Source organism: Vigna unguiculata, chromosome 11 (genome assembly GCF_037176805.1).
Source record: "Vigna unguiculata cultivar grain cowpea cultivar isolate G323 ecotype 2 chromosome 11, ASM3717680v1, whole genome shotgun sequence".
Lineage (NCBI taxonomy): Eukaryota > Viridiplantae > Streptophyta > Magnoliopsida > Fabales > Fabaceae > Vigna > Vigna unguiculata.
The window spans coordinates 42,337,074-42,359,313 of NC_140802.1; the positions used below are offsets into that span (position 1 = coordinate 42,337,074).

At 29.3% G+C, this 22,240-nt stretch overlaps 2 protein-coding genes across 5 annotated transcripts; both read right to left on the reverse strand.

Annotated features, from left to right (window-relative positions):
• Nucleotides 1-1,326: 1,326 nt before the first annotated feature.
• LOC114170068 (UDP-glucuronic acid decarboxylase 6) lies at nt 1,327-6,697 on the reverse strand. Of its 4 annotated transcripts, none has more exons than XM_028055543.2 (13): nt 6,558-6,697; nt 5,894-5,999; nt 5,064-5,150; nt 4,872-4,959; nt 4,037-4,128; nt 3,691-3,755; nt 3,517-3,605; nt 2,987-3,064; nt 2,765-2,858; nt 2,466-2,532; nt 2,309-2,372; nt 2,193-2,233; nt 1,327-1,904 (listed from the first exon to the last, which is right to left on the reverse strand). In XM_028055543.2, the coding sequence occupies exons 2-13, from the start codon at nt 5,969-5,971 to the stop codon at nt 1,719-1,721; spliced, it is 1,029 nt and encodes a 342-aa protein (XP_027911344.1). In that variant the 5' UTR covers nt 5,972-5,999; nt 6,558-6,697; the 3' UTR covers nt 1,327-1,718. The 4 variants fall into 4 exon arrangements, with proteins under 4 accessions (XP_027911344.1, XP_027911346.1, XP_027911347.1 ...); XM_028055545.2 differs by having other exon boundaries at nt 6,562-6,687; XM_028055546.2 differs by lacking the exon at nt 6,558-6,697 and adding an exon at nt 6,382-6,501.
• A 7,779-nt stretch (nt 6,698-14,476) lies between these two features.
• On the reverse strand, nt 14,477-20,533 carry LOC114169809 (uncharacterized). The gene is made up of 7 exons (XM_028055125.2): nt 20,274-20,533; nt 19,123-19,507; nt 18,422-18,573; nt 16,599-16,694; nt 15,622-15,878; nt 15,314-15,534; nt 14,477-15,068 (listed from the first exon to the last, which is right to left on the reverse strand). The coding sequence occupies exons 2-7, from the start codon at nt 19,495-19,497 to the stop codon at nt 14,700-14,702; spliced, it is 1,470 nt and encodes a 489-aa protein (XP_027910926.2). The 5' UTR covers nt 19,498-19,507; nt 20,274-20,533; the 3' UTR covers nt 14,477-14,699.
• Nucleotides 20,534-22,240: the final 1,707 nt, after the last annotated feature.

Here is a 22,240-nt window from a genome sequence, read left to right on the forward strand (position 1 = left end):
AACTTTCACATATTACAATATTATTACCTATCTTATGAAGGGTTGATAATCAATTAAGATAGTATCTATTGTAACATCCAAATAAATAAATATATACACTATAATACTACTTTCCACGTATAATTATGTCTTCATCTTTGTTTGTACTATTGTCTACTATTATATTAAGTATGATAAAAAAGTACAGTAACATATATTTTCCATTGAGAGAACTTATAACAACATTGGTTCATAATCAAGACTACATTAATATTTAAACATATCGCTTACTACCCAAGGATAATTTATCACAATCAGAGGTTTTTTATGCATAATTGAATTAATTTTGACATTTTTTACCAATTAGTTTGATTAGTCCCTTAATTTAACTATATTGTAATTAATATATATTTTAACATTGTTTTGTATTTGGGTTATAAGTTGATGTACCCACAAATTCTAGGTCGAAAATTATGTAATTATCGGTTAGGATATCTTTTTCCTTAAACTTAGTACATTTTTTCAAATTTCCTATATTGCATAATCTGATTATGAACATTCCTTAAACTATTTTTTTTTTTTTAATGGAGGAATAGGGAAAAAATGCAATATATCCTTTTTGGGGAACATATTTATGTGCTGTTTTACCACAGAATAGTAGTTTTATTTATGTAATTTAAAGATCAAGGAAGGCAACAACTCTTGAGAATCGAGTTGAAACATTTGTTCTCAATTTAAGTTTCCTACTCCTCTTTCTAATGTATTTAATTTTATGAATTAAAAGTTTTCATTCTAATTTTAATTAACAATAGATTGATTCATCGTTATTTGATTAAAGTGTACAAGTCAAATTAGAAAAAATAGTGTTAACTTAGTGGTATAAAAAACGAATACACTTTTATTAAATTCTAGAGGTTTATGAAATTTAATTGATTGTGTTAACCAAAAGCATGAAGATTTTGTGTTTGATCATTTTATTAGTATTTAGATTTCATTTGAATTTGATTTTCAGCCATGGAATTAGAATATGATTGATTTTGGATTCATTGATTGAGTGTTGTTAATTTCTTCTAAGTTCTTGAATTAGGTGTTTAATTATCTGAATATAATTATCTTTCTTTTAGGTTTTGTTTTATCCATTTTAACTCTTAAACCTCTAGTCTTAAACTTTGTTTTCACTAACTGCTTTGATGATCCTTAAAGACAATTTTGGTTGTTTATTTGGTACAACAGTCTTAAAATAGTAAATTCAATTCACAACTGATTAAGATTACAATAGTCTTAAATTCTAATTAAAAATGAATGTAACTTTCGGAAAAAAATAGATCTCAGTTCAGAAGAAACACATTCAATAGAACCTATGTGACATTCATAACAGATCATAAGTTTATTTCTAGAGAAGATACAAACCTCCTCAAATCCAAAGCTCAACCCACCCAACAGCAATCTGAACTTGTATTTTGATACAACAACAAACAAAAGAAAGTTGAAAGAGAATTTGTAAAAGCTAGTTTAGAGTTGAAAAAACTTTCAACTCAAAACAATAGCATTTCTAAGAAGTTGGGTGGAGAAGCAATCATCATATTGTATCAATTGAAGAGCAAGTTCAAGTGTTCATGGCTGCAAGTTCTAACCTTCCTCTCCATAACTCTCAGTATAAAGTATCTTAACAGCAACAGAATAATCTCAGATACTATCAAAACATTCATTATGATATGAAGTATAGGAACAGAACAAGCTTAGTTTTTCTTGGGAACCCCAAGCCTCTGACGGAAATCCTCTTCCATAAGAGGAAGGCCATCTCGCAATTTGACCTTTGGTTCCCATCCAAGCAATTCCTTTGCATTTGTAATGTCTGGTTTTCTCTGACGAGGATCGTCAGGAGTGTTCTCAACCATCTTTATCTCCACTGCTGGATTAATAAGCTGCATAAACATGGCCATATAAATCAATTTTTTCACCCAAATTCCATTTTTAATCCACAGGGTAAACATAAAGTGTCTTTTTTTTTCCAACATTACTTGGTTACTTGCATATTGCAAAAAAGCACACACATTATCCCTCTCATGAAAACATGTTCATAATTCGCTATCAGAGAATTCCTTGGTTCAAACTGTTGTTTAAATCTTGCAGATAAAACATGACCAGACTGACAGATAAGGGGGAGTATGGGATTCTCCAAGAATTTAAATGGTTTTCAAGTTACAACTCACCTCCTTGACATTTTCGGCGAGTTCAATCATTGTAAATTCGCCTGGAGGAATAACGTATGAAAACATTAGTATTTGGCAGAAAAATCAGAGTTCAAACGATTCAGTTGTGATACAACCTGGGTTCCCAATGTTGATTGGACCAGTGTTTTCCCCTTCCATTAGACGTATAAGTCCATCAACCTAAGAGATTTCATATGTATAATCATAGTCAATCACATCTAGTACTTGAATCAAGATCATAATATACAAATGAGACACATGTAGCAAACATACCATGTCAGAGACATAGCAGAAACTGCGAGTTTGAGTTCCGGGAACTTGGACAGTTAAGGGTTCACCACTGTAACACAAAAATGTACGTGATAAGCAACAAAATAAAGAGCAGGCTCAAGAAGCACGTAATTCATACGGTTATAAAGGTTGGATTTTTCTATTAGTGTACTAGAATAAATTGTTATGCTTGATTACAGAAGAGCACCAATGTTTCTTGAGAGTTGAGATATATGTAGTCATAAAAATTAATTTATCAGCTTTTCCATCTTGCTATAACAATATAAAGTTAAAGGATTTACCGAATTGCTTGAGCAATGAAGTTGCTGACCACACGCCCATCATCAATATTCATGCGTGGTCCATATGTGTTAAAGATTCTTGCAATGCGTATTTCTGAGAAAAATATATTAAAGTAGAAATCACATTAAGTTTAATATTTAACGGCAATGCAACACTTGTATTCTCCATTCCCTCATGAGAAGGTATTACATAGGAGAAAAAGAAAAAAGAGAAGGAATTACCTATTCCATGCTGCCTATGATAATCAAACATCAAAGTTTCTGCAACACGCTTGCCCTCATCATAACAACTTCGAACTCCTGTACACACGTACTTTTATGTTTAGGATATATTCTTCACAAGTTTCAGCATACATATACTAAACAAGTAATTGAGGAGCATCTCACAACATGAGCCTAACAATTAGGGAAAAATTCTTTCTAAAACCCACCCACTAATCAAATTTTACCGAGTCATGATAAAACAACGGATATGGCATATATATAAAATCAATGAACATTCCAAGTTCCTACAGTTTTGAAAATATATGAACACCATAGATCTTAGCAAGGTATAATTCAAAGAGATCATATACTTGCAGCATTCAGATCATGTTCATTAACAAATGCTTGTTCAAAATGGAAAACTACTTTGAAGTGTGAAAACTAAACATTGAGGTATACATTATGATGAGCTCAGCTAAATCAGTATTGGCCCCAATATAATGCCATTGATTCATAGAGTTTGGATTGAGAATGAGATGATTACGTACCAATAGGGTTAACATTGCCCCAATAGCTTTCTGGTTGTGGATGCACAAGAGGATCTCCATATACTTCTGAAGTAGATGTAAGCAAAATCCTGTCAATCAAAATTACAACATGGTAAAATAAACAATTGGTATTGATTTAGCTTATCAACTTTATCTTTTAGAAAAAGAGATAACCTTGCTCCCACTCGTTTAGCTAGCCCAAGCATGTTCAATGTTCCAATCACATTTGTCTTTATTGTCTGTAAAGTTTTACAGGAACTGTTAGATTATTTCTCAAGATTCACAATAAGTGAGAAATCAACCAACGCGTAGGTCATAAACACAGTCGGAATCAATATGCAGACTAACAATTGAAACATTACAACAATACATATGAAATTCCCATGTTAAATTTTCAATAAAGCAAGGGGTGCTCTGGGAGGACTTCATACTACTTCAGTGCTAGAAATAATTTGTGTAGACAAATGACAAGGAGCGTGGTAAATAACAGAAATACAAAAGTAGATTCTAAGAAGCCCACCTTTACAGGATTGTATTTGTAGAAAATTGGAGAAGCAGGACATGCAAGATGATAGATTTGATCAACCTCAATCAACAATTGCTCTGTGACATCTGTTCAGGGAAAAGAAAAGTATATACTTCTAATTAAATTAAAACACATCTAGAAACAGAGAAGAAACTCTGCATGGTCTACAATTTATATTGTTGTCTGATTCAGAAAAATCAGAATAAACCCATCGGAATTAAAATTACAAACACAAGTCAGTTTATTCCGTAAAATTATGAAAAATAAATGAGTCCTTAAAATTAGCAAATATTAGTCCTTCTAGTCCCTAATGTTAAGAAACTGTCAATTTGATCTCTTAATAGAACAACTACAGTTATCTGTCTCCCTGACTTTATATCACAGAAGTTAACTTAGTACCTGACTTTGTTGTGCAACATCATTTGATTTGGTCCCCATCTCCGACTAACTTGACTGATAAGGACTAAATTGATTGATTCGTTTACGCTAGGGACCAAATTGACCAATAATGCAAATTTTAAAGATTAAATAGTTGAAAATTGTGAAAGTTGGGAGCTAAAGTTTCTTATTTCACAATATGAAGGATTAAATGAATAATACTTCTAATTTTAGGTACTGCTTTGGTGTATTACTTGAAAAATTTATATATCTATTAGTTTAATATCTTTATTAATAACCAACAAGCTTCTGTTGCATGATACATCAAAGTCTTGAAGATATTTCACCATCTAGATGACTAAAATTAAGAGGCCAAACACACATTACAAGGTGGGAAGAAAGGAAAGTCAAACATTGGAGGATTGCAATGAAGAAAATAATAAAATTATACCATGGCGAATTAACTCAAATCTTGGATGGCCAATCCATTTTTTAAGGTTGTCTTTGGATCCAGTGAAGAAATTGTCAGCAACAATAACCTGATTACAGAAACATATTGTCACATCTTGTTCCAAAGTTTTATACCACTCATTGAATAACTAAAACTTCAAAACTGTGAACAGAAAGATATCAACATCCTAACCTCATTTTTTTCATTTTCCATCAATCTGTCAACTAGGTGAGAGCCAATAAATCCAGCTCCTCCAGTAACCAGAATTCTCATATTGGACTGTTGTCAGAGAGATGAAAGTAACATTGTAAAACCAAGAGTTCACACAAGGAAAGGGAAAAAAACGACTAGGTAAAAGAAGATTTCCTCGCAAGAGCATAGTTTAGGTTATCAGTGTTCTCTAAATAATGTAATACGATGTTTTAGGAACATATACCACTTCTTCTGAACTGTGTTGTGCAATAGAATGCATAAAGTGTAATGTAGAAGTGGAAAAAGGAATATATTTTTATTGATTAAATTGGCAACAGGAGTTGACAAACAGAAGAATGCAATTATAACCTAAATTTAGACAAAAAGTAAGAATTGAAATTTAAACTAAAATGCCAACAGCTACAAGATCAAACCAGCGCACAGGTTGATATTCAGAGAGATCTGAATTTGGGTGCTTATGTTCCCAGCAGATACTAAATATACTGAATCACTCTAAAATAAAAATCTAGCCAATTAAAAAATTATGATTATTTTATGTTCCTTGATTCTGAACTACAATTGGAATCAGCAGCATCACAAATAAAGATTCATTCATCAAAGAAAAAAGGGGAATCTGACAAGCACAGGTAAGTCACTCATCTGAAAAGAAATGGTTTTATAATTTAGCACGTCATGATCAAATGGCATTATCAATAGAGATGAACTTGTAACAAAAGTAAATTGACAAGAAATTTGCATAACATGAACCAAAACAACAATCAGAAACAGAATGGCAGAGTAGCACATGCGAATTCTACGGGAGAGTTCACCTGAAAAAACTTGGAAAAACGCAAGGGGGATGGCATGGGGGGTTGCTTTGTTGCTCCATTGGAAGAACTCGTTGCCATTGTCAGAAAACCCACTGCAACTCAAACCCTGAACCAAATTCCAAAAATCAAAATTTCACACTATGAGTCCTCTATACACGCAATTGTTAAGTTACAAAGTTTTCCAAAACCAAATCTAGTAATTAACAGCAACAGACACTTCAACAACATCCGAAAGACAAAGACAGAGTGAGAGCTAATAAGGACCTGCTTGTAAACTTAAGCAAAAAAAATAGACAAATGCAAAACCCCAAATCACAGATCTGATCCAACCGCTCCATTATCAGCCAACAATTTATAGCAGAAAGAAGATCCGGGAGTTAGAAATTTCCCACCAAACGGTAAATTAAAAATTTGATTTTTAAATTAGTTATTTCCACACCCAACAATAATTTAACAGAAAAAATAATTTAGGGATCCTTCAAACTCACGGAAAGTTGAAGAGCATATGATGAAAGGTCCTATGCAACGGCGACGACACAAAAACAAAAAGGGTGCCATCATACCAAACATTGAAGAGAAAAAAAAGGCCAAAAGTGAATACTGAAAAATATGTATATATATGCACAATACAGAAGCAAAGCATAAACATTAAGTAAAAGGGTACATGCAGCGGTTGAGATTGATAATTGTGTTGAAGGTGGCTTCACTCTGAAACTTGAAAATGAGATGTGGGTGGTGTCAGAAGCGTGTGTGTGTGAATATATATAAGGTTTTGATACAGTATTCTGGAGCTGTCAGGTAACATTTACCGTATAGGATAAGTAAGTAGCTGTTTTCCTCATCACTGTAGCAGATGATGCTGCGTAAAACAATTCATTAATAATGTATTTATTTATTTTAAATTTGTTTCCAACTTTCTTTTATTGGTTTTTCTTCAAATAAATCCATTCAAAAAGAAATTCCCAAAACTAACCACTTCCAGGAGTATTTATTTACACAAGTATACTTAACATCTCTGGTGGAAATTCTGGTCTGATTTTCTTTCAACGAAAACGTTTTCAGAAATATTAAAATGTTTTCAAAGGTATTGATTTGAAAATATTAATGTAAATTGCTAAAGAAAAACAACTTATATTATTTTAAAAAAATTGTATTATTGTATTTAATTAAAAATTATTAAATTAACTTTTATCGGTCTAAATAAAATTTTAAAAATTAATAATGATAATAATTATTAAATTAATGATGTTGGAAATAATAAATGTAAAACGTTCGTATTATATTTTAATTTAAGAACTTAAATTGTTAACGACAAATTAGTAATGTTATATCAGAAATAATAAATGAATAATTTCTTATTTATTCATTATTTAAAAATTTAATAAGAAATTAATAAGAAATAATAAAATTTAAAAAATTAATAATAATAATAATAATATTTATTAAATTAATGATGTTGGAAATAATAAATGTAAAACGTTCGTATTATATTTTAGTTTAAGAACTTAAATTGTTAACGACAAATTAGTAATATTATATCAGAAATAATAAATGAATAATTTAATTATTATTAATCAAAAATAATTATAATTAACTGTTATTGTTAATTTTATCATTAAACGTATTTAAAATATAAAATAAATTTAACAAAATTTAAATAAAATATTAAATCCAATACTTTTAAATAAAGAGATCGAATCGATCCAAAATTTAAAAAAAAAATGATTTTTAATTTTCACTCGAAGTTAAGAAAAAAATCAAATTTAACTGAAAAAATTATATTTTAATAAAGATTTAATTTGTTATGAAGGACATGTTTATAAATACAATACTTAGATATGATATGTTTATGGATACAATACTTAGATATGAAAATATCTGTGCTATTATTAAACTACGTAATCTCTTGAATAATATGCATTAATATTTTAAAACTTTATACCGAAATTAGAGACAAATTTCTAATTATAATTAAACAACAACATAAATAATACTTTTTATACTATAGTACTCTCTATTCTCATATATAAAATAATACTTATATATAAACTATTTTTACCTTATTTAATAATATCATTTTCAGAATATCCTCCAATGGCTATATTTTTAAAGACTATATTTTCATTATATAAGTTTAAATTAATACTATTTTTAAAATATATTTCATTTAAATAAATAAAATTAAGTAATAGTTGTTAAAAATTGAAGCTAATATGAAGTTAATATTATTTATATTTAAGTGACCGTGCTTAATAAAAATACATGTTTCCTTGAAGGACAAGGACATCAACTATCATTTTCAACGACATCTTTAATTGTATTTAATTTTCGCATCATTGATATAAATAAGTGAGAGGAATACAACAAAGTGTTTTAACAAGGGATCTCACTCCTCTAAAATCATGGGTTGGGATGTACTTTAAAAAATAAAATAAGAAGTATTAATTAATAATTTCAAAAGAATTACATTAAAAAATAATTTTTGTTATGAAATAAAAGCGAATAACAGAGAGAATAATAGATAATAAAGAAGAGAATAAACAATAGAGAATAGTGAACAAGAGAATAGGGAGTAATTCATATGTGTATAGATACAATATGTAATCCATAAAGGAAACAAATATTTACTTACCATAAAGAGTAATTAATCATATGAGTAAATCAATGGACAATCATGAATTCATAACACTCTCCCTTGAGTGTCCATTGATAAAAAATGTGCCTCGTTAAAACCTTAATAGGAAAAATCCTTTGAGATAAAAAAAACCTAGTGAAGGAAAAAGAGTACAACATTCTGTATTCTTTAATACAATATTGTTCATCATATATTCTATTTCTCCCCCTCATGTAAACTTATATCATTAAGGAGACGAAATCCGAATTTGTGAGTCATTTGCTCAAAAGTTCTTCTTGGCAAAAACTTTCCAAATAGACTTGTCATATTTTCAGATGAATGAATTTTTGGATGTCTATATCATCCTTTCAATTGAACAATACACTATTATGTTCATATATGGTTGTTGATTCCATTTTTGTTGGGATAGTCACAAGTTTCTTGCACATGTTGCATTATAGGCCTTAACCAAACATATTCGCAACTTTTCTCGTAATTTTGTATGATTAAACGATATTGCTACTATGGTTTGTTTCATATACCATCATGAAACCATTGTGCTACCACATGTGAACAAACATCTTGTTTGTGATCAACCATTGTGACATTGTAAGAATATGTGAAATAACATGCATATCCATAACCCATTGGTCTGAATCTGAATTATTTGGATGGAATAAGCTCATATTCATAGTACCCTTAAAGTAACGAAGTATATGTTTTACTCCAAACCATTTTCTTCTTGTAGTTGAAGAACTATATCTTGCTTAACAAATTTACAACAAATGCAATATTAGATCGAGTATAATTAGCAAGATAATTAGTGTTTCTATGACACTAAGATATGGTACTTCTAGACCAAGAAGATCTTCATCATTTTCTTGAGGTCTAAGAAGAGTCTTTATCAACATCTAACGACCTCACAACTATTGGAGTGCATAATGGACATGACTTGTCCATTTAAAACATTTTAAGCACTTTAATTATATAAGCTTCTTGATGTATAAAAACACCTTTATTTAAATACTCAATTTCTAATTTCAAATAAGACTTTTCCCTTCAAAGATCATTCATCTCAAATTATTTCTTTGAGTAATCAATTGCCTTTGTGAACTCATTAGGAATTTCAACGACGTTTATGTCATCTACATAAACAATAATTATGGCAAATTCATTATTTGGATCTTTTCATATAAATAAAAGACCAAATAGGATTATTTTTATATCCTTCTTTTAATAAGTACTCAATAAGACGGTTATGCCACACACGTCTTGATTTCTTTAATCAATAAAAGAGCATGTTCAATTTTATTGAATAACCCTCTTTAGAATTTGTCTGGTTGGGCAAATAAAATCCTTCAGGATTTTCATATAAATATGATTCTCAAAAGAACCGTACGAATAGGTTGTAACATCATTCATTAGATGTAAATGCAAACATTGTTGTACAACTAGAATAATTGAATATTGCAATGTTGTTGCATCCAATACTAGTGAACATGTTTTTTTCACTAATCAATACAAGGTTTTGTGAACAACCTTGAGCAACCAATTATGCTTTGTATCTAACAATTTCATCATTTTTAATTTGATTTTTGCGCAAAAATCCATATATACCCAATGGGTTTCACAACTTCAAGAGTGCGAACTATACGTCCAAAAACCTTTCGTTTAGCAAACAAATATAATTATGCTTTGCATATTTTCATTTTGGCCAATTTTATTTTTTTTTGCCGACAATCTTCAATGATCATTGCTTATTGATCCTCATTGTCATTCATAGCATTCATCGCTATGTTACAAGTAAAAGTTTCGTCAATGTTAACTTCATTTTGGTTCCATATTATATGATTCATGACATAATTTATTGAGATCTCATCATTTTTCAACCATTTCAGGTAATTGAGGTTCTTCTAGAACCGAACCATTAATTATGTCAAATGAATCTTTTGGGATTTCAACCTTTTCGATTAGGTCATTTTGCATATTAACTCACTTTCTCATTCAAGAGTTTTTATCTTTGGAACCAATAGGTCTACCACGCTTCAAACGTGTCCACATGAGTTTTTCAACCTTTTTTTTTCGCATCATAATAACTGATCATGTCAAACAAGGCAATCATTTTGATTTGTAAACTTCTGGTTTACCATGACATGCATTTAAATTGTACTAATAAACTTGTAGTACAAACTATAAGAGAATGTTGATAATTTCTCCAATACACTTTCTTTTTCAACTCAATCATAGAGATATAAAGATATTTCATATCTTTTTCATTGTTTGTCTCAATATAATATCCATTTAGACAAATATCATTGAAACTTAATAAGTTTCTATTCAACTTCTTGGTAGAAGTATAATAGCTCTTCTAGAGTCTTCAAATATATTTGTAGTACTATAATTAATACTAACATCGATGTCTCATATTATCAAACAAGAGAAAAATTTATTACTCTTGAGAATTGTATAAGTTGTTGCACAATCAATAAGACACATATCTTTTGGTACTAGTGCAAAACATTCGTTTTTCATATAAACGTAAATATCAATATGAGATTTTTTTTCAACACTCTCATATGGCCATAATCAGAATCACCATCTTCATAAGCAAAGTGTGTTTCTATGTTCTTCTCATTATTTGTAAGATGCTCTTGTGTACAATAAGTACAACTCAAATGGCCTTTACCACCGTAATGATAATATATACTTTCATCTTTTTGTTAATATTTTCACATTTTCCTTTTTTTTTCACATTATTGTGCCACTTCTGTGACAAAATGTGTCTTTGAAATTTTCTTTATAATCATGTCCATAATCAAGATCACGATCACGATCATGAAAATATAAATAAAATGTTGTTGCATTCACTTCTGGGAATGAAGTAGAACCAATTTGGACATGTTTCATGATTTTCTTGAGGTCAAAAGCTCATTGCTTTGTTCAGCCATATAAAGGCATGAAATAAATTCATAATATTTATTGTTGCATTCACTTCTGGGAATGGAGCAGATTAGGCGGATCTCATGATTTTTCATCAAAAGCTTTATTGCTTTGTCCAGCCAGCCATACATAGGCATGAAATTCATAATATTTGTGAAATCTCTTTTCACAATATTTTTGTCGCATGAGCAAATTAATTGCTTAGATGCTTTATTTCTTTATTCAATGGTATCCCCATATCAATTGCATATAAATGTATTTCAACATTTAAAATTCCAATATTAGGAATTCTTCCTTGTAATATCCAGAGTCACAAATCCAAATTTTGCAACTTTTCGCGTGTTTAGAACTAGCATATAACATAATAATATTAATAATAATAATAATCACCGTCATAATAAAAATAAAAATAATAAGACGAAGATGAAAATTGATAAAGTTAAATAATTCTTATCACAAGAGGAAGAATATAAGGTAAAATTATAATTTGAGAAAGGATTAGAAAGAGCCTGGATTGAGACACGCATAACACTGTCGTTATAGAGAAAAAGCTTCCACTAGTCCTCAATTGGTTGGAGCATCGTGCTGATAACGTGTTATGAAATAAAACGAATAACAGATAACAGAGAGAATAATAGATAATAAAGAAGAGAAGAAACAATAGAGAACAAGAAAATAGGGAGTAATTTATGTGTGTATTATTATTGATAGGAAGAGTCCGTCCTATTTACTATTTATAGATACAATATGTAATCCATAAAGGAAACAAATATTTACCATAAAGAGTAATTAATCATATGAGTAAATCAATGGACAATCATTAATTCATAACAATTTTTTCATAGATGATGTTTATTATGGTACTTTATTATCTAATATCAACCTTTCATATATTAGAGTAAAAATCAGATAAATATTTGTCTCAATATTTTTTTAAAATTCAACAAATCAATTTAGTAGTAAAGTATTTACAAAAATAAATTTTATTTTTTATAAAGGTCACAAATAAATTATTGGAGAGTCGGATTTCAATCCATTCTTTTATTATCATCACCATAAATTATTTTCGAGATCTGATTCTGAATGAGTTTAAGTCAAATCTACTATCATAAATAAATATATTTATATAAATAGTTTAATAAAAGAAAACGGTAATTAATATTTTTATTGTACATCGATTCCATCATTTTTATATTATAAATTAAATAATTAACTCTATTAATTAAAATAATATAAATACATATAATACATTTCATGAAGACAAAAGTTTCTTTTAAATTTCTAAGCAATAACTCTATCATACAAAATAAATATTTTGAAATTTCTAAAGTCCATGCTAAAAAACAATAAAAAATACTTCTATCATATATTGTTAATTTTATGTATTTATAATTAATAAGTTCAGATATTAAAATATTATTTGTTTCCTTAATACATAAGATTTTGTTAAACCAAGAGAAATGTTGCATAAGATTATCGAGAAGTTAGAGAAAAGAAACTCGACGAAGTCTCAAGTTGATACTTTAATTGTTTTTTTAACACTTTTAAAATGTTTAACACTACTTTTTGTTGATTTTTTATTAATTCAAACTTTGTTGTGTTTAATTATATTTTAATTTTTAACAACACTAAAATATAGTTATGTTATTAATTAATTATTTTGTAGCTTTGATTGGTGAGCATTAAATAAGATATTCAACACAATTGTATAATACTTATGTGCATTTTTTTCCTTTAAATATAAGGATAATGATATTTTGTCAAACTTTTAACTCACCACTTCGATCACCCATAGATCATCACATCTTATCACTAAAAAAAATCAAAAATCAAATAAATCAAAATAGATGATTGGAGTGGTGAGTTAAAAGTGAGTAAATAAAAAGTGAGTTAAAATATCATTATCCTAAATAAAATAAAGAGAATGGTAACCACTGTTCTAAGGACACTGGTTAAGAAATAGTTAATGCGTATTGATATCATCATTTTAACATTGAAAAGTGGACTGATTAACTCTATTAATTAAAATAATACAAATGCATATATAACACATTTATAAAGACAAAAATATTCTTTAAATTTCTAAGCAATAACTCTAATACAAAATAAACATTTTAGAATTTCTAAAGTCTTAACTAAAACACACAAAAAATGCCTCTCAAACATATTGTTAGTTTATGTGTATATAATTAATAATATCATATATTGAAATATTGTTTCTTTTTTTAATATAAGAGATTTTGTTAAACTTAGAGGAATGTTGTAAAAAGTTATTGAGAAATGAAACAAAAAGAAAAACTCAATGAAATCTCAAATTGATACTTTAATTTCCTTTTTAATTTTTACATGTTTAACACAACTTTTTTTTTGTTAATTTAAATTTTGTTATGTCTAATTATATTTTAATTTTAGCAACATTAAAATATAGTTATTTTATTATTTAATTATTTTTTTTATCATTGATTAGTGTGCACTAAATAAAATATTAGACATAATTGTACTTATGAATATTTTTGTTGTTTAAACAAAATAAAATTGTATTAATGATAATTAGGTAAGATTTCATTTAATATCAAAATTAATTATGAACTTTATAAAATTAAATGTCTATTAATTATCTTTAACGAGAACATTTAGGATGATTCCTATATTAGTGTAATTATACTTATACTTCTTGGGATAACTGCTAATGTACTATATACTGTGATTTATCTGCTTATAAATATTAATTATTGCTTATAAATATTAATTATGAAATATCTTATTTAATAGTCTTATGCTATTAAAACTAGGATGTTACGATATCTTTTTACTTCAACAATATAACTAGTATATAATGTTAAAGCCGACGAATTATGACATGTGTTCAAGTTTACCCAAGACATGTTAAAATACAAGTTAGAATAGTTTTTCGAAGTTTTTCCACTATAAATATAAATATCACTCAAACGCACTTATAGTTGTGCCTAAATTTATTTTGCTGTGAGTGCTGTCAAGATCCCACCTGCATTCATCATTATAACATCGAATAGAGAGATCAAACAAAATCTATAGAACCAAAAAAAGATTTTACAATGTAGCTCTTCAAGCAATAACCGGAAATCTATTGTCTAAAGAATCTGAAACAGTGAACTGTTACTGTTCGGAGCTTTGGATAACGGCAGCTCCAAATTCAGAAACACATTCAAACTAGAGGTGTCCTCTAAAAATTTATTGAACTAAGGAAACAAAACTAATTTGGCCAAGCTTGGGTTATGGGGCTAAATGAAGACTACTAGGATCGTAAATTCCAGCACCAAGAGCTATGAAAACCCAAAATACGAGAAAACTTATGACGGCCTTTCTCAAAAGCTGGTCAGAATTGCTGACTTGGAGGTCATCTAATTCATTAGATGGCAGTGATGGCAATCTCCCATTGTCACTGATATCCTGCTCCCTATCAATTATGCTTGTCCCAGTTGAATGAGGTCGCAGCATATCCAAGTTGCCAATTTTAGAACATCTCATGCAAGTGCATGTTCCTCCAAGATATGATGGTGGTGTCGGAAAATTGTCAAAAAGTTCTCTCCGATATATCTCTCCCCCTAATTTCAACTTCTTCTTAGTAGTTGGCTTTAGAACCTAGATTCGAAGTCTTAAATTAGTTCATTTAAATAAAGCAAACAAAACTTACTGTCGTATTTTTCTAAGAAACAAGAAATTGAGAATCTATATCTAGATTTGAGAGGCTCTGAGGATAAATGAAATTGCATTTAATCGAACACGCCATGCCATGCATACACTAAAATAGCATCGACTTCATGACCACCTTCACGACTGCTACTTTGCTATTTTAGCTTAATAAATAAACGGAAAGGAAAGTTTACCTGAATAAAAGTCTGGGCAATAACACGAACAATTGCTGGTAGTCGGATGACAAACAAACAACCAAGTCGATTGGGAAAGTAATCTTGCAGAAGGGATGAACAAGTTCTCATCACTTTCATGGGAATTCTCAATGGAGATAACCCTTCACAGTCCACCAATACTGCAATTTGAGGGTTGTCTGCATCTACCAAGTGCAAGACTCCGTATTCTACCTGTGATACTGCAGTACAACCACTGATTAAGATTAACCTAAAGCATGAAACCAATAGAGCATGGCTAGAGACAGAGATACAGGAAAAAAACATACTAATTGCCTGAGCAAACTGAAGTCTATCTTCGGACGCCAAAGAGCGACAAGCTATCCCAAGCCTTACAATGAGGCAAGGTCTGTGCAAAACATCAAATCCATGCCAGAACACCATATTTGACCAAGTTTCCAGTTCTTCTCCTGAAAAAAATGTATAACTCTCCCGCCAACGTATTGTCTTCTTGATTGAGGCAAGGAAGTTTGAAAAGTCATTATTAGAAGCTGCGTAAAATCTGTGGAGCTCATCATCATTGATTCTGCATAAACACTACTAAATCATGGTCCGCTGCAACAGGAGAAACCAAGAAATATGCATGTAAATATGCCATTGCTATCTAATAAGGCTGCGCTGGCCAGGACTTCAGAACTTGTCCCAAGAAATAAAATAATACACGATCAGAATGAGAAAACATCAACAATTGGCTTAACTTTATTGTTAATAGCTGGATCTATTACTATACTGTTAACTATTGCATAACAATAAAATTATGAAGTTGGTGCATATGCACATCCAAAGTGATTATATTGAATGTTATTCGATTACTAGGGATTATTTAACTAAGGAATGCTAGGAACATACTCCTAACACACTGTTTTTAATACACTCATGGCTGAAATTTATTAGAATCACAATCTTTTTTGGATTTCACATCTGATTCAATCTCTCGTGATTTTTTTCAAAAAAAAAAATGAATCAATAGTAGAGTGTACTGCTAGCACTCCTATTATTTCATATATGTTTAGTTTAGTGAAAAGAAACAAAACACAATTTTTGAATTGCGGATAAATTATTATATCTCGCGCCACTTCTTAAAAAAAACAGAAGACAACGGTAGATATCAATGTAAACTTCAAAATAACTGTCATTGCAGGAACATCAAATAGCCTAGTTTTGAAATGGAATTCTGTGAGAATCATATCTAAGTATTTTTTTATTGGAATGGTGTATTTATATACATAACAGAAAACATCTATACCTTTCTGGCAAACTAATCCCTTGATTTTCCAACTCTTGATTAAGTAGAGTCAACCAGTTTTCATATTCTAAAACTTCAGGATCTATCTCAGAATGACTGCAAAAGGAAAGAAAAATATTTGTAAGACTAAAGAAACTTGCACGGGAGAATTATAGACAAGGAAAGCTCCAAATAATAATTTCATATTTATCCTGAAAAACAAGCAGGGCATAAGAAGCATTTTATTCACCTCAAGACTTAGTAACAGAACAAAGTAATTGTGTAGGAGATTCATATGTATGGCGTGTGAAACATTGAAAGAGCTGATTTGGGGACAGTCCTTCACATGTTTGGCTCAATAACATCAATATCCTACATTACTTTCTGAGAAATATATCAGAGGCCTCTCAGCCAATACTTTTTATTTTAACATAAAAAGCCACAGAGAAATAACAAATGAGAGGCAAAATTTTGAGTGACGGGAAGATATTGTTCATTAGACGTTATAATAAAATGTGAAGAATAAAATAGAAAAGTCATGTAAATTATTTTAAGTACCTATATAACTTTAAGTAACCTTTAACCATTACCATCCATGTATAGTTGTATGGTTAAATTTTCTCCCCCTACTGTCATAAAAATAGTTCTCATACTAGTCACAATCCCCTACATATTAGTAGAAGCACAGTGCAGTGAACATAGCAAATCATTCATGTTGAAAGAAGAGTAATACAATATATGGACACAATTTTAATTCAACAAACTTCGGGAAACACTTCCAAGGAGTAGCCCCAAACATCATATGTAAATAACAACAAAAAACAAATTTCTTATTTTATAAGGTCTATCAGCTAGTGGTTGTGTGCACACAATTTTGTCTAACCGGAATTGTCCAAAGCAAAACGACGACTACATGCATGGTTTTCATGTTCAAGTTATCTTTGAAAATTCTTGGTAACAGAAATTTTGCAAGACTAGTATAGGAAACAGAAAAATGAATAAACAAAACTGTTTTCACCGTTTCTGTATAAATCTTTGCATACGGGAAATGAATTTAAAACAATGTGACAAATTTGTAAATTAAAAAAGAAAACTGAAAATAAAAACACGAAATGAAACAGAAGTAAGCGTTTACTTAGTTTTCCAAATGATATATACGGTCTACAGGGATAAATTTTCCCATAAACACTTTCAGAAAACTAATTTCATTTTGCTTCATATATTTATCTGTTAGAAATTCTTATGGACAAATTTACTCAAGCAGTTCCATAGAGTAAGAAGGCACAGTTAGATTCTTAAACCTGTAAACTGCACCAATTTGAAACAGAAATCTGCTAATTTTTTTTAATAAGTTGTAGAAGTTGTAATGGTGTTCTCGAATCATAATTAAACTCCCATTTTGAACAGTTTTATTGATGGGTTATTGAATTCGCATACTACTGCACTAGTACCTCACACTAAAACAATCATTTAATGAACTGCAGAATAATGTTTTCACATCCCAACAAACAACTCTCGGAAGCAGGGATTTGAATGAATCAACTAAAAAATCAGGAACCTAAAACCTGACAAATATAATGATGACCACTGGTCACTGATCCTATTACCATTAACAAAACTATTCCAAATGAATGTAGGATGACTCCGACACCTTTCTTTAGCTGTCGTTTATCAGTTATTTGTGAAGCTAAATTTATATCAGCAACTTTATCACCTTTAAAGCAGATTAACGTGGGAGAATTCTACATTACAAAAAATAACACTCTACTTAGCATTTATGGACAGAAAGATCAGTCATAACTCAGACGCTAACCTACACACCATGAAGCTTCTAATCAATATACCTTGTATTCGAGATAGACTGTGCAGGAGATAGTTCAGCAGATACTTGCGAATCAGGAGAATCAACAACGCAATCTGAGGTTCCATCACTACATTGTGGTTCATCGGTAAAGACTGTTGCAATCGAAAGAACTAAAAGTGGTCTTGATAGTACCTGGTAATAGAAAAAATTATTAGCTATCTGTTTCATAAATATAGCTAAACATGGGATATTAGTAGAAGAGGTAAAAAAGAAAAGCAAACAAAAAAGAGAAAATTCCTTAATTTGCCCTCCTTCATCTTAATAGTAACGGGGCCAAGGGAAATATCAAACAATACATCTAATGATTGCTAATGATGACACAACACTAAAAGCATGAAAAGTTCTTAGAAAATCCATATCCATAGTTTCTATAGAGGCAATACCGATCTTTTTTTTTATACAAAACAAAAATGAGGAGGAAGAAAATTATCTTTGAGAAACTTTCCAGATGAAAATGATACATTGAAGCCACTAATAAAATGTATTCTCAAATCCCAAACTAAGATCTCTTAGAATCATACAAATACAGATTAGGTGGACCAATTTCTAAAACTTAAAAATGATGTTCCAAGCTAATTCATATTTACAGTAATGATTTTCCTGAACTATTATATTCCACTGCTTTAAAATTACATTCAAAGATAACTTTTATGAACCCTTCAGAAATTAATAATCACAAACCTGCATGCTCTTCACCAAACCCCTGAAGGGTGCCCATCTCTGTATCCATTTGAAAGGTGGATAGACAAGGATTTGTAGACCCTGCAGGCCTCGCCATACGCACGGGCATTTACTCTTGGAGAACCTCCTCACGATCTCTAATGCAGCAACTTTGAGTAAAAAAAAAGTGGCACGACCCACAACACTGCTTCCAAAGTCACCATGGGTGAATGACACAAGTTGTTCATAATTTCTCTGTGCAAAGCCTTTAGGCCGTGATGCAACCAGAAGGTTTTTGTATGTATTTTTTCCAGCGACAACACTGCTTTCCTTAGAATTAGTTCCCATGCTCGAGGTAGAATTATCCACCCAACCCCCCATGTAAACTGAAGTCATGTCAGTTTCCCTAGCAAACAGCAGAACATAAGAGTATCTTCAGTTTTGGATGAAACAATTACGTTTTGTTTGTATAAAACTCCTTTTAAACACTTGTAAAACAAGAAAATTAGAAGATAAATACATTAAATTTCTGTATGAACTAAAACCAACGTACGTATCTTAGTTATCTCTATATGATTCTCTGCATCCTATATAGAAGTTAAACGCGTGAGTTTATATTTATAGAGAAGATTAATTACTTTTTTTCCTTCTTACGTTCCTTATAAATATTTGTAGATTTTTTTTTTATTCTACTAGAGCAGATTTCATTTTGAAGACATTTTCACCTTAATATCAATAAAATATCTTCAAAGTGAAATCTATCTGTCACACTGGAAGATTCCAGTCCCAATATCCTCATCACTATATAGTAAAAGAGAACAAGAAATTATTGCACGGATTTTATTATAAGCTGCAAGCCTACATCTACATGGCCGCAATGAAACTCAACACAAATCCAACACACCAAAATAAATCTGCAAAACTTGTTAAAAAAAAACAAAAAACACAAAAACGTGAAACATGAAGGACAAATCCAGTAGCCTCAATTAAAATAATGCGGATTAGCGTTGCAATTAGCGAAGTCAAAAAAACATAAAGAATGAAATTAAAATTAGAAACGACACCATGTGTGAACATACAACGACGCTAGTAATAATCGAGACAAAGAATATGACAGAAACAATAGAAGCATGAATAATTGTCGATTCGATCCGAAAGAGATGAAGATTGACCTGAAAGAATTGTGCAGGTGTGGAGGTTGCGAGATTAGGAATGACAGTGAAAGTAATGTGATGAATTTTTATCGTTGATCTTCGTTCGTCGCCGATTTTCACCGAATGGACCTTCGTTAGTTAACTTTCCGATTTGCTTTCGTCGCAGTGGAAGATCGTTGGTATGTGAGGGTGAGGAACCGAATCTGATTCTGAAACGTTGGGTGGCTACGTGGACGGTGGAGATGTGTTCAATGAGACGTCACAGTTCGGCCATCTGTTATTCAACAGTTTTCATCTTTGGACATCAGACAGGTAAAACTCAACGTGAATCACACGATCGTTGAATTTTGCATAAATACTGTTTAAGTGCAATAAAAAAATTAGAGCAAAATCATTTAAATAGTAATATATTTATGCTTTAAGAAATGATATATTCAGATAGAATTAATTATAAATAGTTGTACTTTGATTTAATATCTGATGTGTAATGAAAAATTATGTGGAGATAAGAATGCATGCAAATTTTCATCCTAAACTCCTGTTATAAACACAACACTCTTCTAAATTTAAAAGAACAATAATGATAGTTTCACTATTTAATTTTAATAATTTTTTTTATAACATAATTTATCATCTTCTAAATAATTTTTAAATATTAAAAATAAAAAAATAAATATTACTAAAAAAATAACGCCTAAAATTATAAAAAAAATATTAAAATTTAATACTCAAACAATCATTTTCCATAATACGGTAAGATATCTTAGATGAGAAGATTTTAGGCCATTTGACACCTCATCCTTGAAATGGCCCAAAACACTTTTAAATTCTCACGAGAACCATCGACCTTTTCGGTACTACCAAGTGAAACTTTAACACAGTACAATGAGTAATTTTATTGTCCTTTCTCTGCCCAAAATTAAAAACAAAGCTAAAATTCTTATTTGATTGTATTATTTATTTATTTATTTTGATTCATAATTTTTATTTGATTTAATTAAATTTTTGTATTTATAAAAGTATTCAATTAAGTTATTTATATTAGGATTGATGTTATCTTCATTTACATCACATGTCCGATCGTATATTTTTAATTTTAATTTCAACTCTCTATTTTATTTTTTATTTTTTATTTTTTAACGTGTTAGATTATTGTCATATGACAATAATATAAAGTAACAGTATAAATGTATAATATTTTGTATTCTATTTATTCTATTTTAACATGATTAAGTTCCAGATTCTTTTAAATAGAGTCATTTTCTAAAGTATGAGATTAATTAGTAATTAAACTTAATTGTAAATTTATTTACATATTAAAACTACTTTCTAAAATTTATGTTTCACATCATTTTATCTAAATATTTATATTAATTTTACTTTTATATTTTTAATTTCAATAAAAATATCTCTATTAAGTATTTTACTTATAATTTTTAAAAATATTAAAAATATAAATATAAAGTAACCTTTGTAATTTTTATATTTTTCTATATATCACATTAAATTTATAAGTAAGGTAACAAAAATATAACATATATTGAGTTAAAATATATAAATTTATTTGTCACATTAAACTTATAAATAAGCTAACAAAAGAAAAAAAATTCTTGAAATTATTTTAAATATTAAAATTTAAAGATCATAAGTGTCATTTTACATTTATATTTTTAATATTTGAAAATTTGTAAGTTTAAAATAGATACTTTTTTAAATTAAAATTAAAAAAAATAATCTCAATATTTAGGTGAAGTGATTTAGCGTATAAATTTAAAAAAAATATTTTAACATGTATATAAAAGTTGTAATTAAAATAATTATTATTTTAGTCATATTTTGGAGATAAACAACATTTGTCTATTAAAAAAATGGGACTGAATCAAAATTTCAAATATAGAGATTAAATTGAATATAAAACATTATTACATGATATTGATATTGACACTGTCACGTCACATCAACACTGTTATGTCACATTGACAATG